Below are 27957 nucleotides of genomic sequence, written 5' to 3' on the forward strand. Positions count from 1 at the left end.
TTGCAAGTGGATGTGACGTGGCTGACTGGGTGAATTAATGTATTTGCTTGTGACCTTGTGTGCCCCTGTACTTCATCTTACTTCAGCTGCTACTGCGGTTTCCAGCCCAGTGTGATATTTAGTTAGATAAAAAAAAAAAAACTCAGCATTGTGCAATTACATTTTTGACCAAAGTCAATGGAGAACTTTGTTTGCTTCTGCTGACATTGCTTTCACCAGAGTTCGCTGAGACTTCACAGCCAGTTGAGATTCTTTTTGCATACTGATTTGTGAATCCCTCCTCCTTTACAGACGCTAATACCAATTCTGATCATGCATTCCAAAGTGCATGGAAATGTTCATAGGGGCTTTTGCCAATAGAAGCATCATGTTACTTAGAAGCAGACAAGTATCATACTGAGACGTTACACGGGCTTGGACAATGGTCGCCAAAAGAATGAGACATTTTCTTGTCTCTTTGTATGTGATGGGATATGTTTTACACACATGGTCTCAGTGCAACTCTCAGTTCAACCTGAATGGAGATTATTTGATAGGTGGACTTTTTGACATTCACACTAGTAACTCTGTCAGCCACGAGAGACCAGAAGCCATTCACTGCTCCAGGTAAGTCTCCAAACATTTGGCAGAAAGGTGGAACCAATAGTATTTGTGTACAATATGTCATTAATAACATCAAAATCAAGAATTACTCTCACCAGACACTTTATTCAATACACGTGCGCTAGATTTCAATCCAAATTGTTCTTTTGCAAAAATATTTAAGCTTGATTAACAATGTCAGAGATAATCAGTTCATGGTTGTTATTGTGCTTGCTTGTAGTTAGCAGTGGTCTATAGCATGTACTGCATCATATTTGTTATTTTTGATGACGTCTTAATCCATTATATATGTTGTTATATCTTATTCCAATTCATTTCTCCTTCCAGTCAAGACTTCAGTCTGTCAAGTTATCGGCGGTTTCAGATGATGAGATTTTCCGTGGGGCAGATCAATAACTCAACTCAACTCTTGCCCAATGTGTCCCTGGGCTACAAGATATTTGACCACTGCTCAATTTCCAAGAATTTCCCTGGTGTTTTTGACCTCATCTCAGCCAACGGACTGATCCGACCTTGGAGCGAAGAACACCTGCATTTGTCTGCAGCCTCCAAAGTCATAGGAGTGGTGGGCCCTTTTACAAGCACCGACGCGCTGACTGTTGCGCCACTCTTCATGATGGATCTCATTCCACTGGTGACTGCAACTATTGTGCTCAAATAGTTTATGAACTAGTTGTTCAAACTAGAACGTGTGTAGTTCAAGGAGACGTACACATACTGTACTGTGATCCCTGCATATACATTTGGAGAGAATTGAAATTTTGAGTGGCAGACAGTTGACAAAAAGCATGTACTACTGATCTGAGGTTTTACCTCAGTTACCTTAACGTCGGGGCAGCAAATTTTAGCTTTGATTTGACACTATCAGTTTGGCAGGATCTGTTCCTTCATTCAAAATTAATATCCCAACAAAAGTCAGTGAAATCTGAGAAATTCAGTTGCCTAGCTGATATTCCATAGGGAAAAATCAATTACAGGATATAATGCTAGTGAATACATCCATCCATCAACAAGTACAATCATTTCTAGCCATGCAAACTCTCCCTCGACTGTGAGCATTGGTTGCTGGCCCTAATGTCTTGCTTTTCTCGCATTGATCTTCTCATGATAAAATGTGTGCTAAACAAGTAGCTCTGATTCCATTTCAATCCATTTTGTTCTTTGCTTCCGGAAATTTTGAGAGATGGAAATATCAATGATGTATACATGGTGTCCAAAAGTCACTATGATATATTCCTGTTTTTTTTTTCATTTTGTTCCCGGTTTCATTCAGACATCATTTGTTCATCTTGGGCTTTGCAGTTTTGTAAGCACATCACATCATTCCCTTGCCCAAAGCTCGCCAATTGACATTGGAGCAGCAGTGAAAAATCGCCGCCTTGCAAAACGTTTGTATGTCCACGACTGCAGCTCAGTGTCGGTGTGAGAAACTTTACAGACCTCACACCAGACACGCGTAGTACTTACGTAGTACATCTTTACTACTAGTACTACCCTACTACTAGTTAGACCACTACTAGTTGTGCTTTCCATGACAAGTGTCTTAAGTTGAAACAGGATGTGTTTTGGGAAACAGTTTATGGTCTGCTATTACGTTATGCTATGACACAGTTAATCAAAATGCGAACTACTGGAACAGGTGTTTGCGCAAAAGCACAGAAAGTCTTTCTGGAGAGATGAACTGCATCTCGGCATCCACAAATGCCCGATTCAACCACTTCTTAGGAGTGATGAAGCTTAAAATAGTTGTTGGCAGGGAAGTCAACGCAAAAATGTTCTTTACAATAATATGTTCTATGCGCCCCCACTAGCATTCAGATTAATATTGCCTTTGCGGAATATGAATTAAGCAGCAAATTCCACCCGTTTTATCCATCTCGGGGTGGCCGTTTTGCCTCGTTCTGTTGACTGACAATGACAACCCAGTCGCTCAGGTCTCAGGTGACAACCAATAATGGCTCACCTGCTTTCCGAAGCTCAATCTTGATTGGTCATTACTTGAGCCCTGAGCAACTGGGATGTCATTTTCAGTCGACAGCAAGTGGCAAAATGTCTGCCCCCTTAGATGGACAAAAATGGATGGATTTTACTACTTAACTCATATTCCACAAAGGCAATATTAATCCGAATGTTGTGTTTACACTAGTGGGTCTGCATAGAACATATTCTTGTTTAGAACATTTTTAGGTTGACTTCCACTTTAAGGTTGTGCAATGGCTTCAAGAGGGCGATAAAGATGCCTAATTGCCTCAAGTCGGTACGGGTAAAATTTTATCAATCTATGTAGTAAACTGGCACTAAACTGCAGTTAGGGACAGAAAAGGTTGCTGCCAGGCAGCCATTTTGCAACATTGCTTCAATGTCAACTGGCGAGTGATGGGCATGTGAAGCTGTTAAATGCTAATGGCCTCACGTCTCTTTGAATGATACTTGAACTTAAATAGAATAAAGAAAGTGTATACTGTAGTGACTTTTGGGACATTGTAATTATGGTACTTTTTCATAATTGATGTGGATGCTTGAATCTTCGCATTTGCACTATAAATAGCTTTACTTAGAATTGAATGTTAAATTCTTAACATTTTCAGCATTCACACAATGAATATGGCGACAGAACAATGATCCTTCGTAGGCTATCTTAAAGAAGTACAGGACTACTGCAGTTCAGAAATCCCTTTTTTTTTTTTTGAAGTTCACGCTGTGTGCTAATTTATGGTAACTGAAAACTGACGACCCCTCTGTTACCCCTTTAACAGGTCAGCTACGGAGCTGCCAGCTCTGCCTTTTCAGAAAAAGCGAAATTTTCATCTTTCCTGCGCACCGTGCATTCCAACCAAGACAGCGTGAAAGTGATTGTAGCCATCATGACGCACTTCAGTTGGGAATGGGTGGCCTTCCTTAACAGCAATGATGCTTACGGCAATGACGGCCTGGCACTCTTCAGGAAGATGATTCGAGATACTGACATTTGTCTGGCCCTTACCATGGATCTCCGGCAAAACACAAATTACTCTGAAATGTTCCAACATATTGAAGTATTGAGGGTAAAAACCATCGTGGTTTTTGCACCCAAAATGCTCTCCGAGGCTCTAATCGAATCAGCGATACAGTTGGGCGTCACAAACAAGGTGTGGCTAGCGGTCGACACCTGGTCCTTAAGTGAGAAGCTGCCCAAGATAAAAGGCATCCAAAAAATTGGAACTGTGCTGGGCGTGTCTCAGCCCGTGTTGACAATACCTGGTTTCACAGAATTTCTCCTCGCTTCCCAAAGCAAAGGTCATTGCGATGATGCAGAGGAGCTTCAGTTTTGCAATCAGATTTGCAACTGCTCTACTCTGAGTGCACAGGAGATCATATCGATGGACCCGTCCTACTCTTTTTCAGTGTACTCGGCCGTATACGCCGTTGCTCACGCCTTACACAATGTCTTGCAGTGTGACACGCACACGTGTCAAGGGAATATTTCAGTCTTTCCACACAACGTGAGTGGCTTTTTATTCAAACAATTTGAATTGTTCACAGTCATAATAATTCTTGGATAATCTTTTGATATTATCATGTGTAAGTGAAGATTTAATATACATACCCAGTAAAGATACTTTCTTGGTAATTAAATGGTAGTCAAATGTAAAGATGAATCAGCAATGTATCGAGATCCTTAATAAGATACTACAACTTTTTTTTTTTTTTTTTTTTTTTAATTTCACGATTACATTTTCAACAATTTAGTAGCCAGCAGCATAAACGCTTATATGAAATGAAGTGCACATGCTGTATGTGACTTGATGTTCCCCCTTTGAGGTTCTGGTGGAGCTGAAGAAGTCAAACTTCACACTGCTGAACCAGCACATTCATTTCGATGAGCACGGGGACCCCATTTTTGGATCTTATTCCATTGTTTTCTGGAACAAGAGTGGCGATATAGAGGAGATTGGATTTTATGAATTTCATTCCTCAGTCACCTTTGCCATCGATGAGACTAAAATTCACTGGCATGGAAACTGGAAGGTAGGTGATTTCTTAATTTCTAATCAGATTTCATACTGTTGTTGGTGTTTTTTTAAGTGTATTTTTTATTTTTCGCATCACCTGTTTTGCTTATTTAGCTGAGAGGGCCACAGTTCGAATCAACCTGGCCTTGAAACGGGAATCACTGAATTAAACACGTTTCCTTTTGCTCATGTTTATGATGTGCAGGTGCCAACATCACGATGCTCTCACAAATGTCCTGTTGGATTTGCAAAGAAGCAAGACGGAATTCACAAGTGTTGCTTCAACTGCGAGGAATGTCCTAATGGAACCTATATCAACATCACACGTAAGTAGGTCTGAACAAAGGAACATAAATGTCATTATTCCAGTGCATTACATCCTTTTTCATGATATTGTAATGTTGCAATGCAATATACAATTTAATTTTCGTGATATTCTGTCTTTCATTTAGCATTATAATAATTATTGTTCCTATCCGATTGGCTGGAAGAAGTTACAGGGTTCTATTAGTGAGGCATCAACTACCAATGTAGACAGTGGAACCTCAAAGGTCCAACATAATCCTTTCAGGAATTGTTGTCGACCAACGATTTACTTGCATTTACAGAAAAATGTTGAATGTATGAGTTAAAGGAAATATAAATAAAATCTCTTCCAACTGTTGCCGTCATAAAACCTTTATTAACTGTGCTGTAAATGTATTTTGAACATTCTTAACGGTCATAGAGGTGTAAAAAGAAGTAAGCCAATAGTAATCATTAACCTATCATATCATTAACATTATTTTACACATTATGATAATTTAGGCTTGCGGCACACCAAGCAGCCTCAAACTGTCACGTCACAGAGGAGCCTGGCTGTGGTCAGCGACATGGGGGAGGCGGGTGAAATGACGCTGCATTCAAATATTGCTAGCAGTTTGAAAACTTCCCCCTTTGATTGTTTCCCTGTGCTTTTTCTCATGCAACAGCTCTTGCACCTCTTTGAATCAGACGTATTGCAACTTTATTTAGAGTTTTTTTTTTTTTACTAAAGCACTTTAAAAAGTGCTGTACATAAAACATAAAGCATAATAATGAAAATAATAAATGAATAATTTTGTAATTGACATTTAGCATACAAGAGGGTCAGACTTTTATTCCCTCTATGTTGCAAGTAATAATAAAAAAAGGATGGAAAAGTACAAATTAGGAGCAAGCAAAACTATGCCTTGCTAGAAAAGCTAAATGGAACCCATAACCTTTGTGTAAAACCTTAACTTTGCCTTTAAAGCCCAATTTGAAACCCTAACCCCGTGTTGAAACCATAACTTGAAAACTCCCGAAAGCTTTTCAAGCTAATGCTAACCATGCCGACTCTCAAGCGACTTACCAAGTATTGCCTGGTTTTGTGTACCCCACAGAGGATGCATACAAGTGTGTGGAGTGTAAGGAGACGGAGTGGTCGTCCGAAGCCAGCACGTCTTGCACCCTGCGACAAGTGGAGTACGTCTCGTTTGAGGACAGCACCGCTATATTAATCATTGGGGCCACCTTGCTCTTGCTGGGCCTGGGGGTCACCATGTGCGTTATCTTTGCCCTCAACTACAACACGCCAGTTGTCAGGTCCGCTGGCGGCCACATGTGCTTCCTCATTTTGGGCTGCCTCAGTCTGAGCAGCCTGAGTATTGTCTTTTTTTTTGGAAAGCCCTCCCTTGTGTCGTGTGTCTTACAATTTGTGCCCTTTTCGTTGCTTTTCTCCTTGTGCCTCGCGTGTTTTGTGGTGCGCGCTTTCCAGATTGTTTGCATTTTCAAAATGGCCGCCAAGTTCCCCAAACTACACAGTTGGTGGATGAAATATCGCGGTCAGTGGCTGGTCATCACGGGGACGTTTGTAACGCAATGCGTGCTGAATTTAATTGGCTTTTGGATTGCCACGCCCAAGCCGCACAATGAGACGACATGGGCTCCAGACAAAATCATACTGAGCTGTGAAATCAGCACCAAGGCGGCCACCGGTCCGTCGTTTTTGCTAGTGTTTTTGTGCACCCTCTGCTTCATTTTCTCCTACATGGGGAAGGACCTCCCCAAAAATTACAACGAGGCCAAAGCGATAACCTTTTGCTTGCTCCTGCTGATCCTCACCTGGATCGTTTTTGTGACTATTTCTCTGCTTTATAGGGGCAAGTTCGTCCAAAGCCTGAATGCGCTGGCAGTGCTCTCCAGCCTCTACTCCTTCTCCTTGTGGTATTTCCTGCCAAAATGTTACATCATCATATTTCAACCCCACAAAAACACACCACAGTACTTCCAAGGCATAATCCAGAATTACACCAAAACAATTAGCCAGTAGCCTACAGCGGTTACTACCATCACCATCCTATTTATTCATTTGAAACTATTACGGTAGGTCCGGAAGTATTCAGCAGAACTGGGCATCGCCTAACCGCCACCGCGTTCCGTCTTGCGTATTTAATCGACACACGTGGTCCCGGTCCATCCCTCGTCGCAGACAGCCAATCGGCGTCGAGAGCGTAATTTTCACGTCACACCCAGGCGCCGCCGAACAAAGAAAAATATCAAACAAAAACAACTGACACAGCATGGTGAATAGTGAAATTAAAACAAGATGAAGCACGTGTCATTGCGTCTGTTGGAGGTACACAACACTGATTTTCCTATTTCGGCCGCGTGTCAGGAGTGCCGCACCTGCCTCTGACGTGGTCCAGGTTAAGTCCATTCTCGGCGTGGCTGACTCGGACTCGACTGGGGCCACATGGGTCGATTAAATATGCAGGACGGAACACAGTGACGGTTAGACGATGCCCATGCAGCTCTGGTATTCGGTGACATTGTTTTTAGCATTTTGGCTTAACTTCTACAATGGCTTTCAAATAAAATAACCAAAATGTGATTCAGTGTATAGACTTTTGGCTTTCATTTAAGAGGTTACACTAAAATGTTGCATTTGTCATTCAGGAATACAGAAAACATGTGACATCAATTTCAGTCAACAGCAGGGGACGGTGCTGCGTGAACTGTCAGCTGTCAGTGGATGGCTGAAAACGGGCAGATTCGTCTGCTTGATTCTTATTCCACTAACCCAATATGAATCAGGATATCATCTTTAGACTAGTGGAGGCACATAGAATTTCATTAATGAAAATACAAATTTTGACTTGACTTCCGCTTTATCATCTATCATGATCATTTCCAGTTCTGCCCCTCCCCTCTCATGCTCATAGACTTTTACAAAAGTTCTTACGGTGTATGTGTAAATTTGAGGAAAATGCATTTTGGGAGATTTTTCAGATTTGGTATTTTTACCCGTTTTTAAAGAATTCACATTTCCAGCCGTTTCTCATCTAAAATATTGAAGACTGACATTGGAAAACAGAATAATATCAAAATGATTCAAGTCAAATCTTTATTTATTTCTTTTTTTTTTTTTCAATTGTGTCTTTTTCGGTGTGAATACAAACTGCCGATAATTGTTTCCAGTGCCAAAACTTCATGGCAGTGTCGTGGCTCCATACAGTACATTTTTCAGGGGCTCACATCTTTGAGAAGGCTCAGGTGAGACAAATAAAGGGAAGGCATCGCACAGCATTTTCAAAGAGGAAGCACCGAATTTGGAGACGGCAACTGGCAGGAAACATCAGGCACTCAATTGACTGAGAAAAATTTAGAATTATAACACAAAACGTAAACCTTAATCTCTGCTTTAATCACGTCTCATATAGTCATGTGGTGCATAAAGGTAAAGATCATTGAAGCTGCAGACGACACCATAAAATAATTACATGGGTTTTGCAATGAAATGCAATCATGGAACTTAATTACATCGAAATGAATGAAAACACACTAATGGAAATTCTATGACGTCCCTCCAGATAGTCCCCTGAACTTTAGCAAACATGATTACAATATCCACAAACATCCAAGCAATTACTCTCAGTTATAGTAAGTACAGCTAGTTTCGCAGAAGTACGTTGGAGTAAGACAGTTGGCATCATTACCATATGTTTTTCCCTCTTCAACTTAAAAATAAATAAAGAAGAAAATCACCACTAGGTGGCACTATTGCACTACATCTTCCCCAATTTAGACTTCAACCGATTTTGACCGCGTTGGATAACGTTAGCACGTCCGCCTCACAATTGTCAGGTCGTAGATTCGAATCTGGACTCCACCCATTCTGTGTGCAATATAGATGTTCTCCCCGTCCCTGCATGACTATTCTCCGGTACACTGCTTTCTTTTGAAAACTCTTGATTTGAATGGTTGTCTGTGTGTGCCCCACAGTTGGCTGGTGACCAGTTCAGGTTGTACCCCGCCTCTCGCCCGATGACAGCTGGTAGGCTCCAGCACGCCCACGACCCAAGTGAGGATAAGCAGTTCAGAGAATGGACATGGGGTGCATTTTAACGGTTATTTTAATAAGAAGCAAGCAAACATATTAGAGTACTCATCAAGTGTCCAAATTACAGTACAGTACACATTGAGAAGGGTTTTATTGTGCGAAAACAGTAACCAAAATATTAGTCACACCCGCACATTCTTTTACAGACCACACCACAGTACCGAGAACAATGAAAAGAATACATAAATAAATATGCCTTTATGGATTATAATGTTCATTTTTGGTTAAAGAGGAAGTCTACCCCACCGCCCCCCAAATTCTTTACAAGAATATGTTCTATGCAGACCCACTAATTGAAACATGCATTCTGATTATAATATTGTGTTTGTGGAATAAGAGTTAAGCAGCAAAATCCACCCGTTTTTAGCTATCTCCGGGGGCGGCCATTTTGTTACTTCTGTCTACTGAAAATTACATCACAGTTGCTCCAGACTCAGGTAACGACCAATCACGTTGGTCGTTATCCCTTAGCAACTGTGATGTCATTTTCAGTTGACATCAAGTGGCAAAATGGCCTTGAGATGGAAAAAAACGGGTGGATTTTACTGCTTAACTCTTTTTCCACAGACGCAATATTAATCAGAATGCCAATTACGAGTGGGCCTGCATTGAACATATTCTTGTAAAGAAAATGTTTAAGTTGACTTTCCACTTTAACGCTGCTGGAGGTGTTAAAGGTGGTGTATATTATTGATATCGTGATGTAGAAGTATGCTACGGTGAGTTGTTATATTCTTTGCCCGCATGGTCTAAATATTAGAAACAGTTGCCACATGCAGTGCACTTATATACACTTATTATATTGTACATATTTATACACTTATATACACGCCACTACAGCCATTAACCTTAAGGCCTTACTGCATGGGACATATGGTAATGTAGCTATACAAGTATCTTAATAATATATCTTTATTGTATTGCATGTGATTCCTATTAGCATACATGCCAAACTTTTCAAATGAACTATTTTTGTTTTTTGTTTGCTCGAAACGCTGGCATCCATCAACTTTGCATTGGTGTGTAAAGAGCTACTCTACACGTGTGTGAAGTAAACTTGTAAACAACAATAAAATAGTAATATACATTGCATGCAATCCCTGATGCCTTGAAGGTGTAGCTTGCACGCACTCGGGGGTCGGGGGAGCGGAAAGGCTTTCAAATCCATCGGGGGTATGTGAGCATTTCTGGCGCTTAATTGACATTTTCTTGCGGCTATTCACCGCTGCAGGACGGGGAGGATGAACCGTGAAATGAGGAACGAATCGCTAAATGGTGCCACTTAGCATGGCATATGGCGCCGCGGGGCAGCAGCTCAATGCTGACACCAACAAATTGACGATTTCATACCAATTTCCGACTTCCATTCGCCGCGCACATTGCTAACTCAGCGGGAACGCTTTGGTGGCTACAGAGAGGTGACAGAACAACAACAACAAAAAGAAAGCATTCACATTAATAAAAAGTTTGTAATAATTTTTAGTACATGTGGAATTTGTGCAACAGTTGCAGTTTTTTGCACAAAGTCCGTTTGTTTCCAATTTTATTCTCACAATTTCTCATTCTCATAAATGATGCATTTATTCTCGTATGATTAATAATAACAACAATGCATCCGATTTATATACTATTATTAACACATTAAAACATGTTTTATTCCAATCTTTGATTTTCTACCAGTCCACATGGTTTTTGGACAATAATATTGTTGGGTGACACAGGTGAAAGAGCACGTTTGATCTCTGAGCGTCTTCTTGTGGTTTATTCACGCAATGTTTCACCTTTATATTCCACCTTTATCAGTGCAAACCATATTTTATCTCAGAATATACAGCTTTATTTTTACAATTGACTTTTGCAGTGCTTCATGCTTTATATTGTTGAGGGAGAGTTTACTGTACATATTTGATCTTATCTTTTTCCTCGGTATTATATATTTTTTTATTGCAGTATTCTTGCTATATCCTTGCATTTTTTTTCATATTTCATTTGATATTTGGGAAATCTATTAATATTTTATTAAATTGGGTGACTCTTAATATGCTTTACTCTCACAGTTGTATTTGCATTTGATTTATTTGCACATAAACAACAAAACAATATAACCTCTAGCATTGGAGGAAATTGTGCAGGTGAGATCCTAAAACCCATCGTAGGGTTAATTTAAAAAAAAAAAATCTCACCATACATCGAACATGTTCCTAAATAATCATAAACAAATGAATAAAAATAACAGTACTCCTTCGTGTATATGACGCACATTGCTGTAACATTTTTTTCCTGTCCACGTTGCATGCGCATTGTTCTTGATTAGACATTTTGCTCAAGACACAGCAATTCTGCTGCAACACATTTGTGTGTCCCAAAGATAGCATAAGGAGCGAGGAAAATCGCAGGAACGCCCATGTGTCTTTTCAGTTGTACCTTTCAATTTTCCACTTTGGCCGGATAAAGGGGAAACCCTGGGAAATCCTTGGCTGGCAACTGGTCCTTAAACTAAACAATAAGACACTTAGGTCGCGGCCATGTGGGATTTGTGTGGAGGAGAAAAAAATGGCATCCCTAAATTCAAGATTGATCCCGCAAGTGATGCTGATGTGAGGATGGACTATTAGAAGTGCTTTACATCCCTTTAAAACAACCACATCATGTTTCTCTCTATTTTGCTATTTTTAGTCTACGAGTCCTAGTTTAAAAATAACTGGGGTTTAACAGAAAAGCCAATCACAGTCATAAATCCAACAAACAGAACATACGTCAAAAGACGACCCATATTTTCACGAGGTGTGCCAGCAACTATAGATAAACGTGAGCGTTTTTTTTTTCCTGCTGGTGCATATGAGGCTAAAAGCGCGTGCAGATTCCGTCCCACTCATTGTTGTTTTACGAAGACAGTGCACTAAAAGGCTGCTTTATGTTAATTCAAATCCCGCTCAAGTGGTTCCAAGTAAATGGCAGATGTTTTGCAATTCAAGGCGCATCAATACCCATGCGCTTTAGTGTTTAACAATGGCACCCCCTCCCTCCGTCTCTCCCTTTTCTCTCCCTCTTGTCTTTCACTCGAGGCGCGCACAAAGGCTTCATCCTCCAGCGAGTTATAAAGTTACTTTGCAGTCAGTTCATTTGGGGCCATGTGAGAACCTTAAGCGATGTTAATGTGCACCTCTGCTCCTTTCATGCGCTCGCCCCTGCACACACAGGCGAACAGCAGCCTTTGTGCGCCCAAAGCAAAGGGAGAACCCTTTAAATAACCCTAGGATCAGTCCATAGAAATTCATGATGCTTTCTGTTTGATGTTTGATCAGAGCTACTGTCGCGTGGCTGTGCCCCAAATCCTTTCTCGAAAATTGTAATATATACGCACATATATATACATATATATATCAATTCTGCTGCATGCACCTGTTGATGTATACCTGCTCCGTTTTGTGCACTTGTTGCTCACAACAAAAGCCCTTTGGTCACACCAGCGCAGACTCAAGTGCACCTGAATGGAAGCGGCAAATCGATTTGCTCCGCTCCCGCTGTGCCAAATCGTGGGCCTGCCCTTGTCTGCATGTTTTAAGACACAGGCCACATATATGGGACGCTTCGTATACGCATGCAAGCATGGCAAGGAAAGAAAGGGTAAAAAAAAAAAAAAAATCCTCATGGCAATGGTGCTAGTGTACCCAACTGGATGGATGGATGGATGGATGGATGGATGGATGGATGGATGGATGGATGGATGGATGGGTGGATGGATGGATGGATGGATATGTAATAGATGCCATACATTATGTCAACCTCTCTCCCTGACCCGCAAGAGCTCAACTCCACTTGATTGTATTTGTATAAAATACTCTAAAAACAACTGAGAAAAAGCGCTGTACATACATAAAAATCAAACGCACAAGACAGTTGAACATAGCATTTTAAAAATGATAAAAACAAATAAGACGACAAATTAAAGGTTCAAGTCGCATGTGTTGCTGATCACCAAGAAAGAAAAATGGCCTTGTAAGAGGAAGTCAACCAAACACATTTTTTTCAAGAATATGTTCCCAGCAGGCCCACTAGTCGAAACACGGCATCCTGATTAATATTGCGTTTGTGGACTATGAGTTAAGTCACTGAAAATGACATCACAACTGCTCAGGGCTTAGGTAACGACCAATCACAGCTCAGCATCGGAAAACATGTGAGCTGTGATTGGTCGTTACTTGAGCCCTGAGCAGTTGTGATGTCATTTTCAGTCGACAGAAGTGACAAAATGGCCACCTCCAGAGATGGCTGAAAACGGGTAAACGCAATACTTATCAGAATGCCTTATTTTAATTAGTGGGCCTACATAGAACATGTTGAAAAAAATGTTTTGGTTGACTTTCTCTTTTAGGGCTGTTTGAAAAATAGACAGGGAAGGGGCTTGTCCAATGTGCATCGGGAGGTCATAGTTTGCAATTGGGACCAGCAACAGAAAAATGCCCTCTGAGCTTCTGCTTGGACTTCAATACCTCCAAGAGCAGCTGGTCACTAGGCAGGAGTGCAGGGAAGAAGCAGCTCAGAGAGGTAAGGTGGGGTGAGACCATTTTGAGATTTGAAAACAAATAGCAGAATCTTAAAATGAATTAACCCTATGGTGTGCCAGCAGTCAATGGAGTGAAGTCAGAATAGGATTTATGTGCTCCCTCTCACTTGTTCCAGTTAAGAGGCGAGCGGAAGCAGTTTGAACCAATGGAAATGTTTGAGGGAATGCTGGTTGACTCCAAAGTAAAGTGGATTGACCTAACCCATGAAATAAGACATAGATTACTCATCCAAAATGCTGCTGTGTAAGAAAAGGCCTGCCTCACCCGTCCAACCTGACTAAGGTGAAAAAAGACAGTCTTGACTACAGCACAAATTTGTCGGTCCAGTTTAAAACCTCTGTCTAATTTAAAGGCCAGGATTGAGACTGCTGCCTTCACAATGTGTGCCTAGGCGCCCGTGCAAATCAAGCGGAATGGGAAGATTTATGAGGACCCAAGTGACAATGTGTCACATCACGGTCTGGTTTCAACTGGTAAGTAGTTCAAGGGTGCAGATGGTTAGGAAGATGCCGGGTCAGGAGTTAAGATCACAGTGACGCAAATGCCTAGCTTGTCACCTAATGAGGTCACCAAAGAGGCCTGTCATACTGTACAGTGTTACATTGGCAGCCGGGTGGCTCAGTTGGGTAGAACTGCTGACTTTGGGAACGGGGAACGGGGAACAAGTCCCAGTCAGGGTGAACGGTAGCATCCAGCCTTTAAGCTATTTCCCATTTCCCAGCCACCGTCGTGGGTGGCTTGCATAAGGAAGGGCATCCGGCGTAAATACTGTGCCAAACATGTCTTGCGAGGGACAAAGTAGGAAGTCAAAATGTACATTGAGACATCCTACATCACTTATTATTAGCCTAGTCCTCTTTTGCTTTTGTAACTATCACATTACAATACATTACATGTTAAGAAAAAATAAAGACAGTAAATTATAAAAATTGCAGCTTTTCCTTGAGGTGAATGAGACATGTAAACGGAACATCTGCATTGGAGTGTCGATTGCAGGCACTTTGTCTAACCATTGATTTGCAAATGCGCCACTTTGCTCCCCAGAAGAGCATATAGTTTATTGCAGTAATAGCATAATTGCTTCACTAATTGCTGCTAACAAGTCCTTCAATAGTCCAATTCTTACAGCAGCTCCTTCAGAGCCCCCGTCGGCACAGCTCCACGACAAAGGCCCCAAAGGGTTAATGTATGACCCGAGGCTCAAAGGCTGAAAGTGGCGCGAGAGCTGCGTCCTTTTTATAAACATACACTTAACTTGTCGTTTAATGGCACATGCATTCTCCCGTTGCGCCATTCTCATGGATAGATGTTGACATGGAGACTTTGAAGTGGGGTGCATGGGGAACACTTTGAAAGCTTGGCCTCGTCCCTTCCCTTCCATTCGCTTCCATTCCCTGCATGTTATTTTAATAGAAGCACTCCATTCTTGTTTTGTTGCTGAAAGGAGAGGCAACACTAATTGGAATTATAGCGAATAATAAGCGCGGCCATGTCTCTTCTGTGACTCCGAGGAACCTCGCCACGGTGCCGTGTCCAAAGCAAGCGTGAAAACTTCACTAATGTGACGTGGAAAGAGGACAAAAGACACCACAGAGCGGCCTTGGAGCGCAGCACCTTTGCCAGATTTCATACCGATTACGCGCATCACTATTGCATTACATTAGTGTCCTGCAATTATTCGGTGGATTTTACGCAATTAGTGTTGAGGGGCTTTATTGTGTGCGTGTGCGTGTGTGTGTTTTGACACGAAGTAGGACACGCGCCATTTACATAGCCGTGACGTAGACGTGACAATATAGTCATCCGAATGTGATTGGCAGCCATGGAGATAGCATGTTGTGACGTTTAATAAAATAACAACTCACAAATTTGTATCCGTCAAGAGCAAAATTATTATTCACGTTGAGTGAGTAAAACAAGCTTCGGATGGTATACTCTTATGCATAAAGAAAAATATTGGGGAGCATTTTGACATTTTCTGAAAGATATAGTAATGCTGTCAAAAATTGTAACTACCACAAATTGACAAATAAAATTGCAGTGAAGGTGTTTCACTTGACTTTGACTGAAGATACACGTTGTTTATTATTATTATTATTATTATTATTATTATTATTATTATTATTATTATTATTATTATCAAATTATAATACGTGAGGTCATAAATGAGCATCCCATTTTTTCCTTCGAAATACAGCACGAATAGGTATAACAATATATAGGCTTATCCATCATGAATCAAAACTTAAAGAAAAAACAAACATATATGGCAAACACTTGGGTTATAGGGGCCAGGAAGGCACAGGTTAAAAGAGCAGGACAATGACTGGGGCAGTTTTTCACTGGAAATTTGTATATTGGTTATGTTGCCTCAAGGCGGGGTATGCAAAGAATAAAATATAGCACCTTGACATTTTTAGTCTAGTAATCAAAACTTTGTGAACACGTATACTGAAAAAATTATAGAATTTACTCAAGTATATTTGGTCAGGTGGTCGCACAAAATAATATTTTCTGGATCCATATATATATATTTTTTTAGATGTATAGTCTACATAAAAATATATCTGAATTCAGATGATTATACAGCATTTCGTGCAACCACTTGAAAAAATAAAATTGAGTAATTGACGCAAAACATTTTTTTTTTCAGTGTAAATTTACCCTCACCGTGATCCTTCCTACAAACTCGCGAGGGACACTTCTGTCTAATATGATAAGCTCACTCGTGGGCGGCGACATTACATTAACTACGCTTGAATATTCAAAGAATAAAGGTGGAAAGTGCGTTTCACCTTGGAAAACAAGGCAAATATTTGATGCATGCACCTCCAACCCTCCGCCCCCCTTTTCTTATTCTTTATGGAACTGCATCGAGCGTTCACTGACATGCCGCGTGACCCTCATAAGGCGCAATCTAAAACCTCCCCCTCCCTTTTCCAAAACGTCTTCGGGCCCCTGCTCAGAGTGGGCCACGCCGTGTCCCAAATGTTCAAGAAGTACTCATTTATATTTTCAAAAGCAGCTTTTTACGTGCGTAAAAGATGCGCAATGGGCCGCAGTGAGTCCACTTTCCCAAGCCAGCTCTCCTTTCAGGGAGCAGTGTGGAGAATCGCGAGGCGGGGGACCGAGGAAAAGGGGCGGCCCACAATTCTCCTCGGTGCCCCCCTAAACCAAGTACACCCGCAACCCCCTCCAGCTAGCCTGGTGTCAAGACAAAAAGTCATGACGCTCAATAGCCGATGAATAGCAGAGTTCGCTAGCCCAAAGTCCCTTTTACAATAGAAACTATTTTCTGCGTACCCACAAATATTGTCTCAAAAAGGTTGTGTGATGCGAGCACATTATTGCAAGTGTCACATATTGGGCCATGCAGTATACCATAAAATCGGGAACACGTCGAAAATTACCACGGTGCTGTATTCGACCTCATGCTGGTGTGAAACTTCAACTCCCAGACAAAAGAGTCACTGTACGACCAAGCAGAACCAGAATCGTGTTATGTTTCACTTACATTGATTGGACTCTTTTTACATTTCGAATTTATGCAGCACAAAAAAATAATTGAAACGATCCTACAATAAGTAGCTCACGGGCACTTGAAACACCGTGTAGGCAGAAAATAGGAGAAAGTTAACAATTAAATCTTATCCTACAATTAATCCATAAAGTGCAATCCGAAATACATACTTTATTCACATTTTCCCATACTCGGAAATACCACATAAAAACACATTCCTCCTTCGGTTGTGCATGTGCTTAATGTTTTTAAATTGTGGCGAATCTGCACATTTCTTCGATATAGAGAATGTTTCTATTATTATTTTGTTACGTCATCATTTCAAAATTACTGTAACTCTATAAATCAAGAAAATAAGATCAGATAAAAATGTGCATAACGCATTTCAGTATTTGTATTCCCTGTGTTGGTATGTGCTTGTTTTTGGCCATCAAATGACAGCAGTGCTCGGCCATTTGAGAGTACTGCATGTATTAGGGAATGGGGCAGGGGCGTCCTTTGCATTGAGATGTTAAGAGGGTGTGTCTATATAAAAACCCGCGCGTGGTCTACGTTCTCATTCTGGCTGCGGAGAGGGGAAGGAATTCGCTTCAAGAGAGAGAGAGAGAAAAAGGGATTCAAAACAGAATGGTGGCCACTACTGACTGCGGCGACAAGTCCGACTCAATCACTCCTAATAAGGTAGGTCTAAAAAACCCAATGTGAATGTAATATTAAAAACTGGGTTCAGTGAAAGGTATTCATTATTTTATTTAAATTATCCAGGTATCCAAACCGCTGATGGAGAAGAAACGAAGGGCTCGTATTAACAAGTGTTTGGACCAGTTGAAATGTCTTCTGGAGAGCCACTATAGCAGCAGCGTAAGCGTAAAAAACTTTAACTATAGCTCTCATGTAGTAAATGGCTGCTGTACAGTCCAAGAGTTCAAAACATTCAAGAGATTTTACAAACAAAATTGAGAAAATACAAATCTTAAACATTGTCGTCATTTTAGATCTTTAGGTGCAATGCTCTATACTAGAGGTCACCAATTCCGGTCCTCGAGGGCACCTGTCCTGCAGGTGTTCAATCTCTCCCTGATGTAACACACCTGATTCGAATGATCAGCTCATCGGCAAGCTCTTGAGAAGCCTGATAACGAGCCTGATCATTTTAACAGGTGTGTTACAGCAGGGAGGGATTGAAAACCTGCAGGACAGGTGCCCTCGAGAACCGGAGTTGGTGACCCCTGCTCTATACCCTTCATAGATATAATTTTAGGATTTATCCAAGCCAATCCAAATTTATATAACGCATTTTAAAACAACAGGCTTGACCAGAGTGCTACACTGTTTTAATTCAATCACACGTTAATTTAAAACACACGTGAAAAAAGCTAAGGCACATTACAGAAGATAAAACCAGTAAAACACTGAATACAATTATAATCAATTTCAAACACAATGATCGCATCTCGACGCATGATTAGGGAACCACCATGACGAGAAGAAACAAATGATTGAAATCCATCATGGACATTTTATTTACATGCATTGAACTATGCGCGTTTTGATTGTAATGAATGTTATTTTGCTCACACAGATTCGGAAGCGCAAACTGGAGAAGGCTGACATCTTGGAGCTCACCGTGAGACATTTGAAGCACCTTCAGAAATCTCACACCTGTAAGTCCGCACATAAAAAATTGCAAACATGTTACATTTGTCCTATCTAAGATAAATCTGACGCACATCTCTCGTTTGTAGCTCCCTCCACGCGCGGGGAGCTTTCCGATTACCAGAAAGGCTTCCACAACTGCCTGGCCAACTTCCAACACTACTTGCTGATGGCTGACACAGTGAGCGACCGAGAGCGCCTCAAGATGGCGCCGTTGCGCTGCAAAATGGTGGACATCTCCAGAACCACGGACAGCGATGCACCCCACGCAGAGACGCGAGAAATGGCGTGGAGAGCCGAGAACGAGAACACGGCCTCACAAAGGACCCACTGCGCGTCTCACTTTCGCCCAAGTGAAGACACGCGGAGGCCGACGCAAGAAGGGTCCACACTGTGTGGGCTGGTCGCCGCCCCCACGATAGACGCCCAGGAAAAAAGAGCCACGCTTAAAAAACTTCACCCCAAAAGTCCCGGTGAAGTTGGCAGCACTCATCACAATATGTGGAGACCTTGGTAGAGACGCTGAAAACGTAATTTAGCCTATTCATATACTGTTGCGGGTTCTATTTTCTGAATAAAATTGACTATAAAGACTCCATTCTTGCATATACTTCAATATAGTCAGTGTCATATATTCGCCTATAGAGCTGTTAATAACACTCAACGGTTTTATCCCCCCGAGAAAATTGTTTAATAACAGATGCAAGTAAACTTTTCTAGATTTTTTTTTCACATTTGTGACAGACAATAATCAAAACGAATGAGGGAAAAATCCAACTGTTATTAGTTGTTATTGTGCAACTAAATGCAAATCAAGTAAACTACATGACGTTCTTGGGTGTTGCATAGTAATCTACTAAATCTTGACGATACCAATTGAAAATTATACTCGTCAACACAAATCGTTTTAATCAGAGATGAAAGTAAACATTTTTAGATTTTTTTTCCCCCCCGTTGATTCAGAATCTGCCCTCGTTTTTTTCCCAGCACATCAGGTTTTCATAAAAATAACAATAATATAATATGCAATATATGACAGGTGACATTTTCTTTCTGAAACGTATAGCTATATATCATAACACATGGTAAAATCCGGATGTGCAAGTTATAGGTCAAACTTAAAAACAAAAATGAAAATCTAAACCTAAAAAAGAAAGAACCTTATGTGCGACAATACTTTTTTTTTTTTACAATCAGCATCAAAATATGTTTAGGGAGGACATATAAAGCCATCTGTAATTAAAAATTATGAATAAGTTGTATCAAACATTGAAAAGATTTCAATGGTCTTTACTATAATGAAAAATCGAACAAATGAAAATTCAAGGTTTGGAGTTATTTTAACGTTATCATTTTTTTCCGTGCATGGCTTTGCCATGAAATGTCCCCAAATTAATAGTAACCTCTTCATGCTTTGTTTAAATTATTTATGTGGGGTGTTTAACTTACACTTAAATAAAATACAGTGTAAAGATTAGCCCAATTATTAGCAATTAAAATGTCTCCATTAACCGAGAAGCAAACAGGAAAAACTGAAAACTAATTGCACCGTTAGCATACATAATACATGTACAATACTTTCAACGTAGGCCTATGTGGCTCATACTGATACTGGCTATAATGAATGTAAGAAATTAATGAATTAAAAAAAGTCAAATCAGGGTTGGATTTCTTCCGCTTTTTCCGCTTCCGTTAGGAGTTTGTTGTTGTTTTCTCAATAGTGTCATAAAGTGTGTGTGTGTGTGTGGGTCGGGGGGGGGTCGTGTGTGCGCCTTGATGGAGGTCCTGCACAGACGGCACCTTGCAGCGAGGAGAATCGCTCCCACGCCCACTTGTCTTTCACACCGGTGGCCCTCACGGAAGTGGGATGCTTCAGCATGCTTGGGGACCCCACCTCTTCCTTGCAAAAAAGACTTCACACTTCCTGATTTTCTTATCGTCCCCCCCCCCCCCCCCACCCCCCCTTATCGTGAATGTCCTTCAGCTATCCATAATACCCTCTATGAGCTATTGGTGCGATGCAGGGGCATCAGCACAGGGGGGGGCGGAGCATTCTCGATGGGCCCTTATGAAAGTAAAACAATCAGACGTATTGGGCACCACTAGTTGTTCTATATTTCGCGAATGTATAAAATGGCAATAGAATGGAATCGCAAAGGGTTACTACATAATTTTAAGGAGGTTACATTCCACCAAGTCATTGAATTTTAAAGATTTGAACTGTTTAAACACTGGATTAGTAAGGTCCTTACAGCCACTTCTATTAATAACACGAACAGCACGTTTCTATAAATGAAAGAGCAGTTCGGTATCGGACTTACAGGCCCCCCATTCTTCAATGCAATAGGTCAGATATGTAACAATCAACGGATTATACAATAAAAGGCAAAGCATTCTTATTAAGTGATTCTTTGACCTTATGTATTGGAGCGGTAGTCTGGGATAGCTTTGATTTAACGTGTTCTATATGAGTTTTCCATGTGAATTGTTTGTCAATCATAACACCTTAATTTGTTTAGTCCTTTCAATCTCTATTCCCTGCACAGTCAATGTATTTTCACATCTATATTCCTGCAACTACAAATCTGAAATTTGGTTTACCGTGACCCTGAGAGGGAAAATAATACCTTAATTTCAAGACAAAAAATCTTAACCCTGGCTCGAAACTTCAAATGAAGCCTTATCCTTTGTTGGAAAACCCTTACCCAGATTTGAAACCGTTGTTTTAAACTTCAATCCTCTGTTGAAACCCTACATTAAACCCAAACCTGGACTTGAACTCAAATTTAAACCCAAAACCCTGTAGGAAACTTGAAACCTTAATCCTGTCTTGAAACCCTAATTTGAAGCCCCAGCCCTGCACTGCAACCCTAATTTTGGTGATATTCAATCTTAAAAGAGGTGAAGGGGTGCAAGTAAACACACACACAGCCACACCCACACACGCACACTCACGCACCCGCACACACTTGAATAATCTTGTGAATTTAATCAGTCACAATCTTTTTCAAACAAAGTCATCTAGGAACTCATAACAATTAAACATCACTCATTGACTCATTAATCTTTGAATATGTAACAAAATTATATATTCAGATTGTAAATACAATAGAAAGTCAAATGTCAATGAAAGGGGAATGTGATTTGATGATAACGCATGATAAATGAGCACTGTTAAAGGAGACAATTGATGATTGAAACAGAATGTGGACAAACATGCAACTATTGAATAACAGTTTCATGTAACTCTTGATATTCATTTGCATGTTTCTGTGCAACTTCTTTGCCAGCTCTCATTTTCTGCGCCTTAGCTGTTCCTGTTTTTCGCAGACTCACTTTGAGCAATCATATGAATGTCTTTTCATTGCTCAACTTTTCTATTTTTGTCATCGATTGCAACGCACGAGCAATTTAACCATTAAACCATTTTCGGGGCCCTCACCTTTGATGGCATTACATCCAACATCCATGGTAGAGCTTGAGACTACTAATGCCGGGAGTTATATTTACTCTCTCCAGAGTTATTTAACTGTGGTGTTAAATTGTATTAACGCCGTGCCGTGTTAGCCAGTGTAAAATATGTATTGAATTTTGAGTTATTTTGCCACAGAATTTTTTCAGGACCAAATGCACTCAGACACAGTGTTAAATTTAAGTCTGTAAGGGTTGAATTAACACTCAGAAATTTGCTGTGTACTCTTACTGAACTTATCAAATATTCAAAAAGTTGTACATAATTACCAAAACAAATATGGAGAATGTTTCATGTCCAGGCATATGAGCAGGAAAGAATGTATCTGGAAACAAAAATCTGCTGTACAATAATGCATGGAAAGAAAATGTGAAGTGAAAAAAATCCCTGTATATCATCAGCATTCTATAGGGAACAACATCAAAGAGCATAAAAAAGAAGGAAATATCATCCGGAAAGAATTCACTTGTGTGTTGTGACGAGCCACCGTTTCACAATGATGCATGTGTCGTTTACAATATGTGGAGATGGATAGTTAACCCTCCTGTTATAGTTTTCAAAAGTTTAAAACATTATAGACAGTTAATTTCAAAATATTTTTGAAATAGGGTAAATCTTCCTCTGCTGTTTGGATTTTCTTTTAAATGTTATACACTAACTCCCGTTACATTTGTTCTGAAACATCTTATGTCATCTATTCCCAATGCCGCAAGAGATTATCCAATTTACACCTGTTGCCATTTGTACAACAGAATAAGTCATGGCTTCGTGTGAGCTTTGTTAAACAGGTCCAGATTTCACATGGAGCAAGTCAATTTTGTGTGGCTTGAGACGTGATCATCATTACTGCAGTATTGATATTTTTTTGTGGCATTTTTGTTTAACGATATGCTGTGAAATTTTTTAAATGGGTGCCTTTGCCCAGTAAATCAAATCACCACCGAATGTCACCCAAATGTAACAACATGGTCTCGAGACCAATTTTCATTTGTCTGCCCGTGGGCCAGATTCAACCCTCCACATAATTTTTTCATGGACCATGCAAAATTGCCACAGTTTTTACTTGACCATTGTTCTAAAAAGTTATCATAAAATCTATTATCTTCAACTGTATGGGGAATTAGATAATGTGATGGGACGAGGATTAGGGTTCCCACTGAGAATATATTAGGTAAGGGGCAAGAAGTGTAACTGCCTTGTGCTCATTTAAAACAGCATCACACGTATGTGAAGATCATTGTGGCATGAGAATAATACCAACATAATTGAAACAATATTCCCTTCAGATGAAGCCAAAGCAATAACAAACGCCATGTTTGTGTTTTTATAGCGTAAGAACTCTCTGCATTCAAATTGTTACTGTTGCACTTGTCTTCATCCTCCTTTGTTAAAAGAAGACTTAAACTGGTGTTGCAGATTGAAATGATTTAAGATGTTAAAGTCAAATGTCATAAAATGTGTTCCTTTTTACACAAAACTTGACGTTTGTATAGCATTTTGTGCCTTTATTGTACCTAATATGAAACGTAACATGAATTTAAAGCCAAGATGCAAACTAAACTGTGACGTTTGGCATACAGATATGCCGCTTTTCCATAAAGGAAAACCATAACTACAATGACACGATAAAAACAACTTTGTTACCCCGGCCCTATGAGAGAAAAAACTCGTCATGTCAAAATAAAAAATACAAATGAGCGCCCACTGATCAAACGCAGGATGTTCGGGAACTCACTGTGCTGTGTTTTAATCTGTGATTCCCACCCAAATATAATTCGTCCATGACAGCAATGCATAGTGACAGGAGAAGAATTAAATGGTTTTCCACTAACTATAGCATGAAATACAGTACATTAAATCTGTGTAACTACCTGTTGCCATTAATCCAACAAAATAAGTCATGGCTTCCCGTGTTCACCTTTGTGTTCATTTGAATAGGTCCAGACTTCACACTGAGCAAGTACGTTTGTCAGTAAATTGAGACAAGATTATTATTTCCGTAATTTTGTGGCACTTGTGGTGTGTTATGAGATGTTTCGAACACACAAAAGCTGTGGAGTTTCAGCAAATCGGGTTACCTTTACCCAAGGGTGGTTTAATTTTTTGACTAGCAGATTGGTTTGAAGATTGGATTTGGCTGAAGAACTGAAGCTGGTCGCCATTTGTAGGCCTACTGAGGTTGAAGTAATTTTTTTGTAACATTCTTAGATGTTAGTGGCTCAGTGGGTAACAGCTGCTGACTCTGGACACATGCAGTCAGGTTCAAATCCTGGTCGGGGCACATGGCCCACACACAGAAAATTGTTGTGACCAGAAGTGTATCTGGTGTAAGAAGTCAAACATATCGTGTGAGCGACTTGCTGTCATGACCCCTGACAGGAAGACGTTGCTTCTTCTTAGAATATGTTAGTAATACTTTGTAAAATTAGAATGTTTTTGAACAATAGCTATACTAATAACCTGGTATAGTAACTCATTTACCCCTTGTTGGATCAAAATCTCAACCCAATTTGCTGCCTCAAATCCTCAACCCAATGGGCTGGGTATGCAGTAAAAAAAAAAAGAAAAAAAGAAAACAAAAGCATTGGCTCAGTCGCTTTTTGGCCCAGCACTGGTTAGCTATTTCACCCAATTTGGGTTACTTTTGACCAAGCAGTTTTAAGAGTGAATGTAAAATGGATGAAACACTATGCTCTAAGTCTTGTATTGTGTAATGAATCATGTTAAGAAAAACAGCAGTGCAGAGCAACTTTCAGAACACCTCATACATCTAAACTCATTAATTTAATTCCTGGAAGCAGGATTTTTTTTTTTTGTGTGTGTGTGTTTATTTTTTAGTTTTGTTTAGGTTTAAACATGCAGCCACATGGTCACATTGAAGCATGACCATTTTTGATGGCCCAAAGAAACAGGCCTAACAGGAGGGTTAAACAGTGGATCCACAAATGTCAAAAAGGATGGGAAAGCTTGAGTCCGTGATGAAAAAAAGTATCACAATTTCGAGGGCAATTTTTTTTCTCTTTTTCTTTTTTGTTTCAGGAAGCGGAGCCAACAGAATCCGAGTGAAATGTGATATAACCCGAAGAGGATGTCGAGGGCGTGCTTACAAAACTGTTCGTGCCTTCTTTACCCTCCCCCAAGCTCGGCTGCTTGTGCTGGGCCCAGTCGACTACCGCATCCGCCTTGGACCTACAAGCAGGTGGGGGAGTCCGTCGGGTGACCCCCGCAGGCGAGCCCACCTCCCGACCACCTTTCCCGGAGCTCCCATGACCGTTTGTCCCGTCGGACGAGCCCCTCGAGTTGCTTTTGTGTTCCGAGAGGCGCCAGAGCGCTTGAGGCTCGCGTTCAAAGTCCGTGAGCGCAAAGTGAGGCAGGATGACCGCGTGGTGCTCGTACACGCTGGGGATGAGGGCGACGGTGCAGGACGCGCGGCGCGGGCTCCTCCTGGGGCTCGGCAGCGGCGTCTCGTCGATAAAGTTGATGACCTCGTCGCGGCTGAAGCAGCGCGGGTCATCGTCACGGTAGTCGCGTGGCAAGTGCTTGAGGGAGTGCGTGTCCTCAGAGCGCCGCCGCTTGCGGTAGAGGTGCCGGTGATGATGATGATGATGATGATGATGATGGTGGCTCTCCTCGTGGTAGGAGACCAGGCTGTTCCTGCGCCTCTCGCGGCGCGGCAAGGTGGAGCTGTAGCGGCCACTCACTATCATGTCCTCGCTGGAGCCCCAACGCTGAAGGTAGGAGTGGGGGATCTGGTCGCTGGTCCACATGTCGGTTTCGTCGTGGGAGAATCTTCTTGTAGGGGGCACCTGGAGCCAAGACATTAAAAAAAAGGAAAAAAAAGTGCCCCACTCGTGAGCGCTTGTGGGCTGTCAACGTCAAGGCACGACACTAAGACATTTGCTTTGGAAAAAAAAAAAAAACGTTAGAGCAGGGGTGTCAAACTCATTCTTGTCGCGGGCCACATCGTGGTTATGATTTCGCTTCGGAGAGCCGTTACGACCGTGGACCCAAATGAATGTATGATCGCCTCAACAAATTGATGAATAACTCATTTTGAAATCAGAGGCCAATAAAAAACTGTTCAAATATGCTAACATTTATTTTAAAAAGGGGATTGGCAACGAAAAATGCAAGTGCTATCTCGACATTTTAAAAAAGTGAAAACAATTTGCAGTTTTGGTATTTTAGAAAGAAACATGAAGTCAGTGCACATAATTTGCTTTTGCGGGCCACATAAAATGATGTGGCGGGCCAGATCTGGTCCCCGGGCCTTGAGTTTGACACCTGTGCCTTAGAGCATTTATTGAATAGCCTTGATATCCCAGTTAAGATCCATGTGCTACTAGCACGCACACTAGTTGAACAACTAGTACGAGTAGAATGACTGTCTTATTAGGATTTTTTTTCCACCACCACTTTTGGCCTATAGTAAAGATGGATATCAATGATACATATATTCAATATTTGGTTTAAGGTCTATATACGCTAGGAAACTCTTTGTCATCACAAGTACCACAATTCAGTGCACTATAGAAGAATGACTCGGGCGCACTAGTAAATTGACTGTCTTAAAAGTAAGGTTTTTTCACACTACTAGTGTCACTTCTGGCCCACTAATAAAACTTGAAGCTGCATATCAAGGATATCCATCTGAAGGTCCATGTACTACTTTGCTTTTTGTTCTCACTAGTGAGTAAATGCAGCACATTACTAGGATAGTAGCACAAGTAAATTGACTGTTTTAACAGTATTTTTTTCCATCACTAGTGCCACTTTTGGCCTACTAGTATGACCTTGAGCTGGATAACAAGGACATCAGAAAAATGCATTTATTCGATATCCTTGATATCTAGCTTAAGATCCATAGGCGAGTATACACCTTGTCCACACCAGTAAGATGATTCAGTAACATTCTAATAACGTTCTTTTTACAACTGCCTTCTATTACTGTATGCCATTTCTGCTAAATAGTACTGTACATGTTCCTAGTGAGGCAAAACAGTGCACTGTATTTGACATCTGAACGCTACAACTGAAGTGCTAAATAAATTAGCAGAATTTTGTCACTAAGTGTATCAGAAGCACACGGTTGTCAACGATAGTGCACAATTTTGCTTCATGAAGGCAGAAGTAAAAAGACATTGCAAGTACAGTCGTTCGACGACTTACATTCTAGCTCGATATCAAGGATATCAAATAAAACGCTCAATCTGCTTTCCATATCATGTGGCACTGCGTGTGGTTGCATCATAATCGCAACACACCTTGTCTTACTCATAAATCACATTACCTGTTTGAATGTCATTGTGACAAAACTCTGATTTATTATAATTCATTATTTTCCCCAAACCTAACCTGAATGTAAAGTGCAGAAATAATGATAGTTTCATGAGTTATCTACACTACTCACAAAACATTCGGGGTCTTGGGCTGTCTGTTGAAATTTCAGGCTGAACCGAAAATGCACTAGTGTATAACCTTTACAGATGAGCTTAACTTAACCATCTCAAAACTTTTGAATGCGCTCAATAATTCGGGGGTTTTTGCTCAAATGATGTAATTCGCACCAAATATCGTCAGTCATGCAGCCAGTCAACACAACACCCAAATGAATTTAGCAAATGAGTGTACAAAGTTTGGTTGCAAACAACAAATATTGCCCTACAAGCATGAGTGCAAGTCTTATCAACATATTCCAGGCATTGCCTCTTAATTGGCATATATGGGAAGATGGATAAGAATGT

General features: G+C 40.7%; 3 protein-coding genes across 5 annotated transcripts in view; 2 read left to right on the plus strand and 1 right to left on the minus strand.

The window, feature by feature from the left end:
- The first annotated feature begins 355 nt into the window (after window positions 1-355).
- On the plus strand, window positions 356-7363 carry tas1r2.2 (taste receptor, type 1, member 2, tandem duplicate 2). The gene is made up of 6 exons (XM_086042669.1): window positions 356-606; window positions 931-1237; window positions 3360-4085; window positions 4405-4611; window positions 4801-4921; window positions 5999-7363. The coding sequence occupies exons 1-6, from the start codon at window positions 422-424 to the stop codon at window positions 6925-6927; spliced, it is 2475 nt and encodes an 824-aa protein (XP_085898795.1). The 5' UTR covers window positions 356-421; the 3' UTR covers window positions 6928-7363.
- Window positions 7364-17617: 10254 nt separating this feature from the next.
- Window positions 17618-19339, plus strand: hes3 (hes family bHLH transcription factor 3). The gene is made up of 4 exons (XM_086044106.1): window positions 17618-17766; window positions 17851-17946; window positions 18668-18749; window positions 18831-19339. The coding sequence occupies exons 1-4, from the start codon at window positions 17713-17715 to the stop codon at window positions 19256-19258; spliced, it is 660 nt and encodes a 219-aa protein (XP_085900232.1). The 5' UTR covers window positions 17618-17712; the 3' UTR covers window positions 19259-19339.
- Window positions 19340-21715: 2376 nt separating this feature from the next.
- Window positions 21716-27957, minus strand: part of gpr153 (G protein-coupled receptor 153) — a 41197-nt gene continuing 34955 nt past the window's right edge. For all 3 annotated transcript variants that reach the window (XM_086052255.1, XM_086052248.1, XM_086052240.1), the window contains one exon: window positions 21716-26019. In XM_086052255.1, coding sequence (XP_085908381.1) covers window positions 25249-26019 — 771 coding nt within the window. In that variant the 3' untranslated portion in view covers window positions 21716-25248. The remainder of the gene's footprint in view (window positions 26020-27957) is intronic.

This window comes from Filicampus tigris, chromosome 1 (genome assembly GCF_054856515.1).
Source record: "Filicampus tigris isolate MCC_2025a chromosome 1, RoL_Ftig_1.0, whole genome shotgun sequence".
In the NCBI taxonomy this organism is placed as follows: Eukaryota; Metazoa; Chordata; class Actinopteri; order Syngnathiformes; family Syngnathidae; genus Filicampus; species Filicampus tigris.

What these genes read in the sequence shown, in the direction of transcription:
- tas1r2.2 (XM_086042669.1), top strand. Translation starts at nt 422, where the DNA reads ATGGTCGCCAAAAGAATGAGACATTTTCTTGTCTCTTTGTATGTGATG. An exon ending in TTTCAGTCTTTCCACACAAC is followed by an intron (nt 4,086 to 4,404) that starts GTGAGTGGCTTT and finishes TCCCCCTTTGAG; the next exon opens with GTTCTGGTGGAGCTGAAGAA. An exon ending in ACTGGCATGGAAACTGGAAG is followed by an intron (nt 4,612 to 4,800) that starts GTAGGTGATTTC and finishes TATGATGTGCAG; the next exon opens with GTGCCAACATCACGATGCTC.
- hes3 (XM_086044106.1), top strand. Translation starts at nt 17,713, where the DNA reads ATGGTGGCCACTACTGACTGCGGCGACAAGTCCGACTCAATCACTCCT. An exon ending in ACTCAATCACTCCTAATAAG is followed by an intron (nt 17,767 to 17,850) that starts GTAGGTCTAAAA and finishes TAAATTATCCAG; the next exon opens with GTATCCAAACCGCTGATGGA. An exon ending in AGAGCCACTATAGCAGCAGC is followed by an intron (nt 17,947 to 18,667) that starts GTAAGCGTAAAA and finishes TTGCTCACACAG; the next exon opens with ATTCGGAAGCGCAAACTGGA.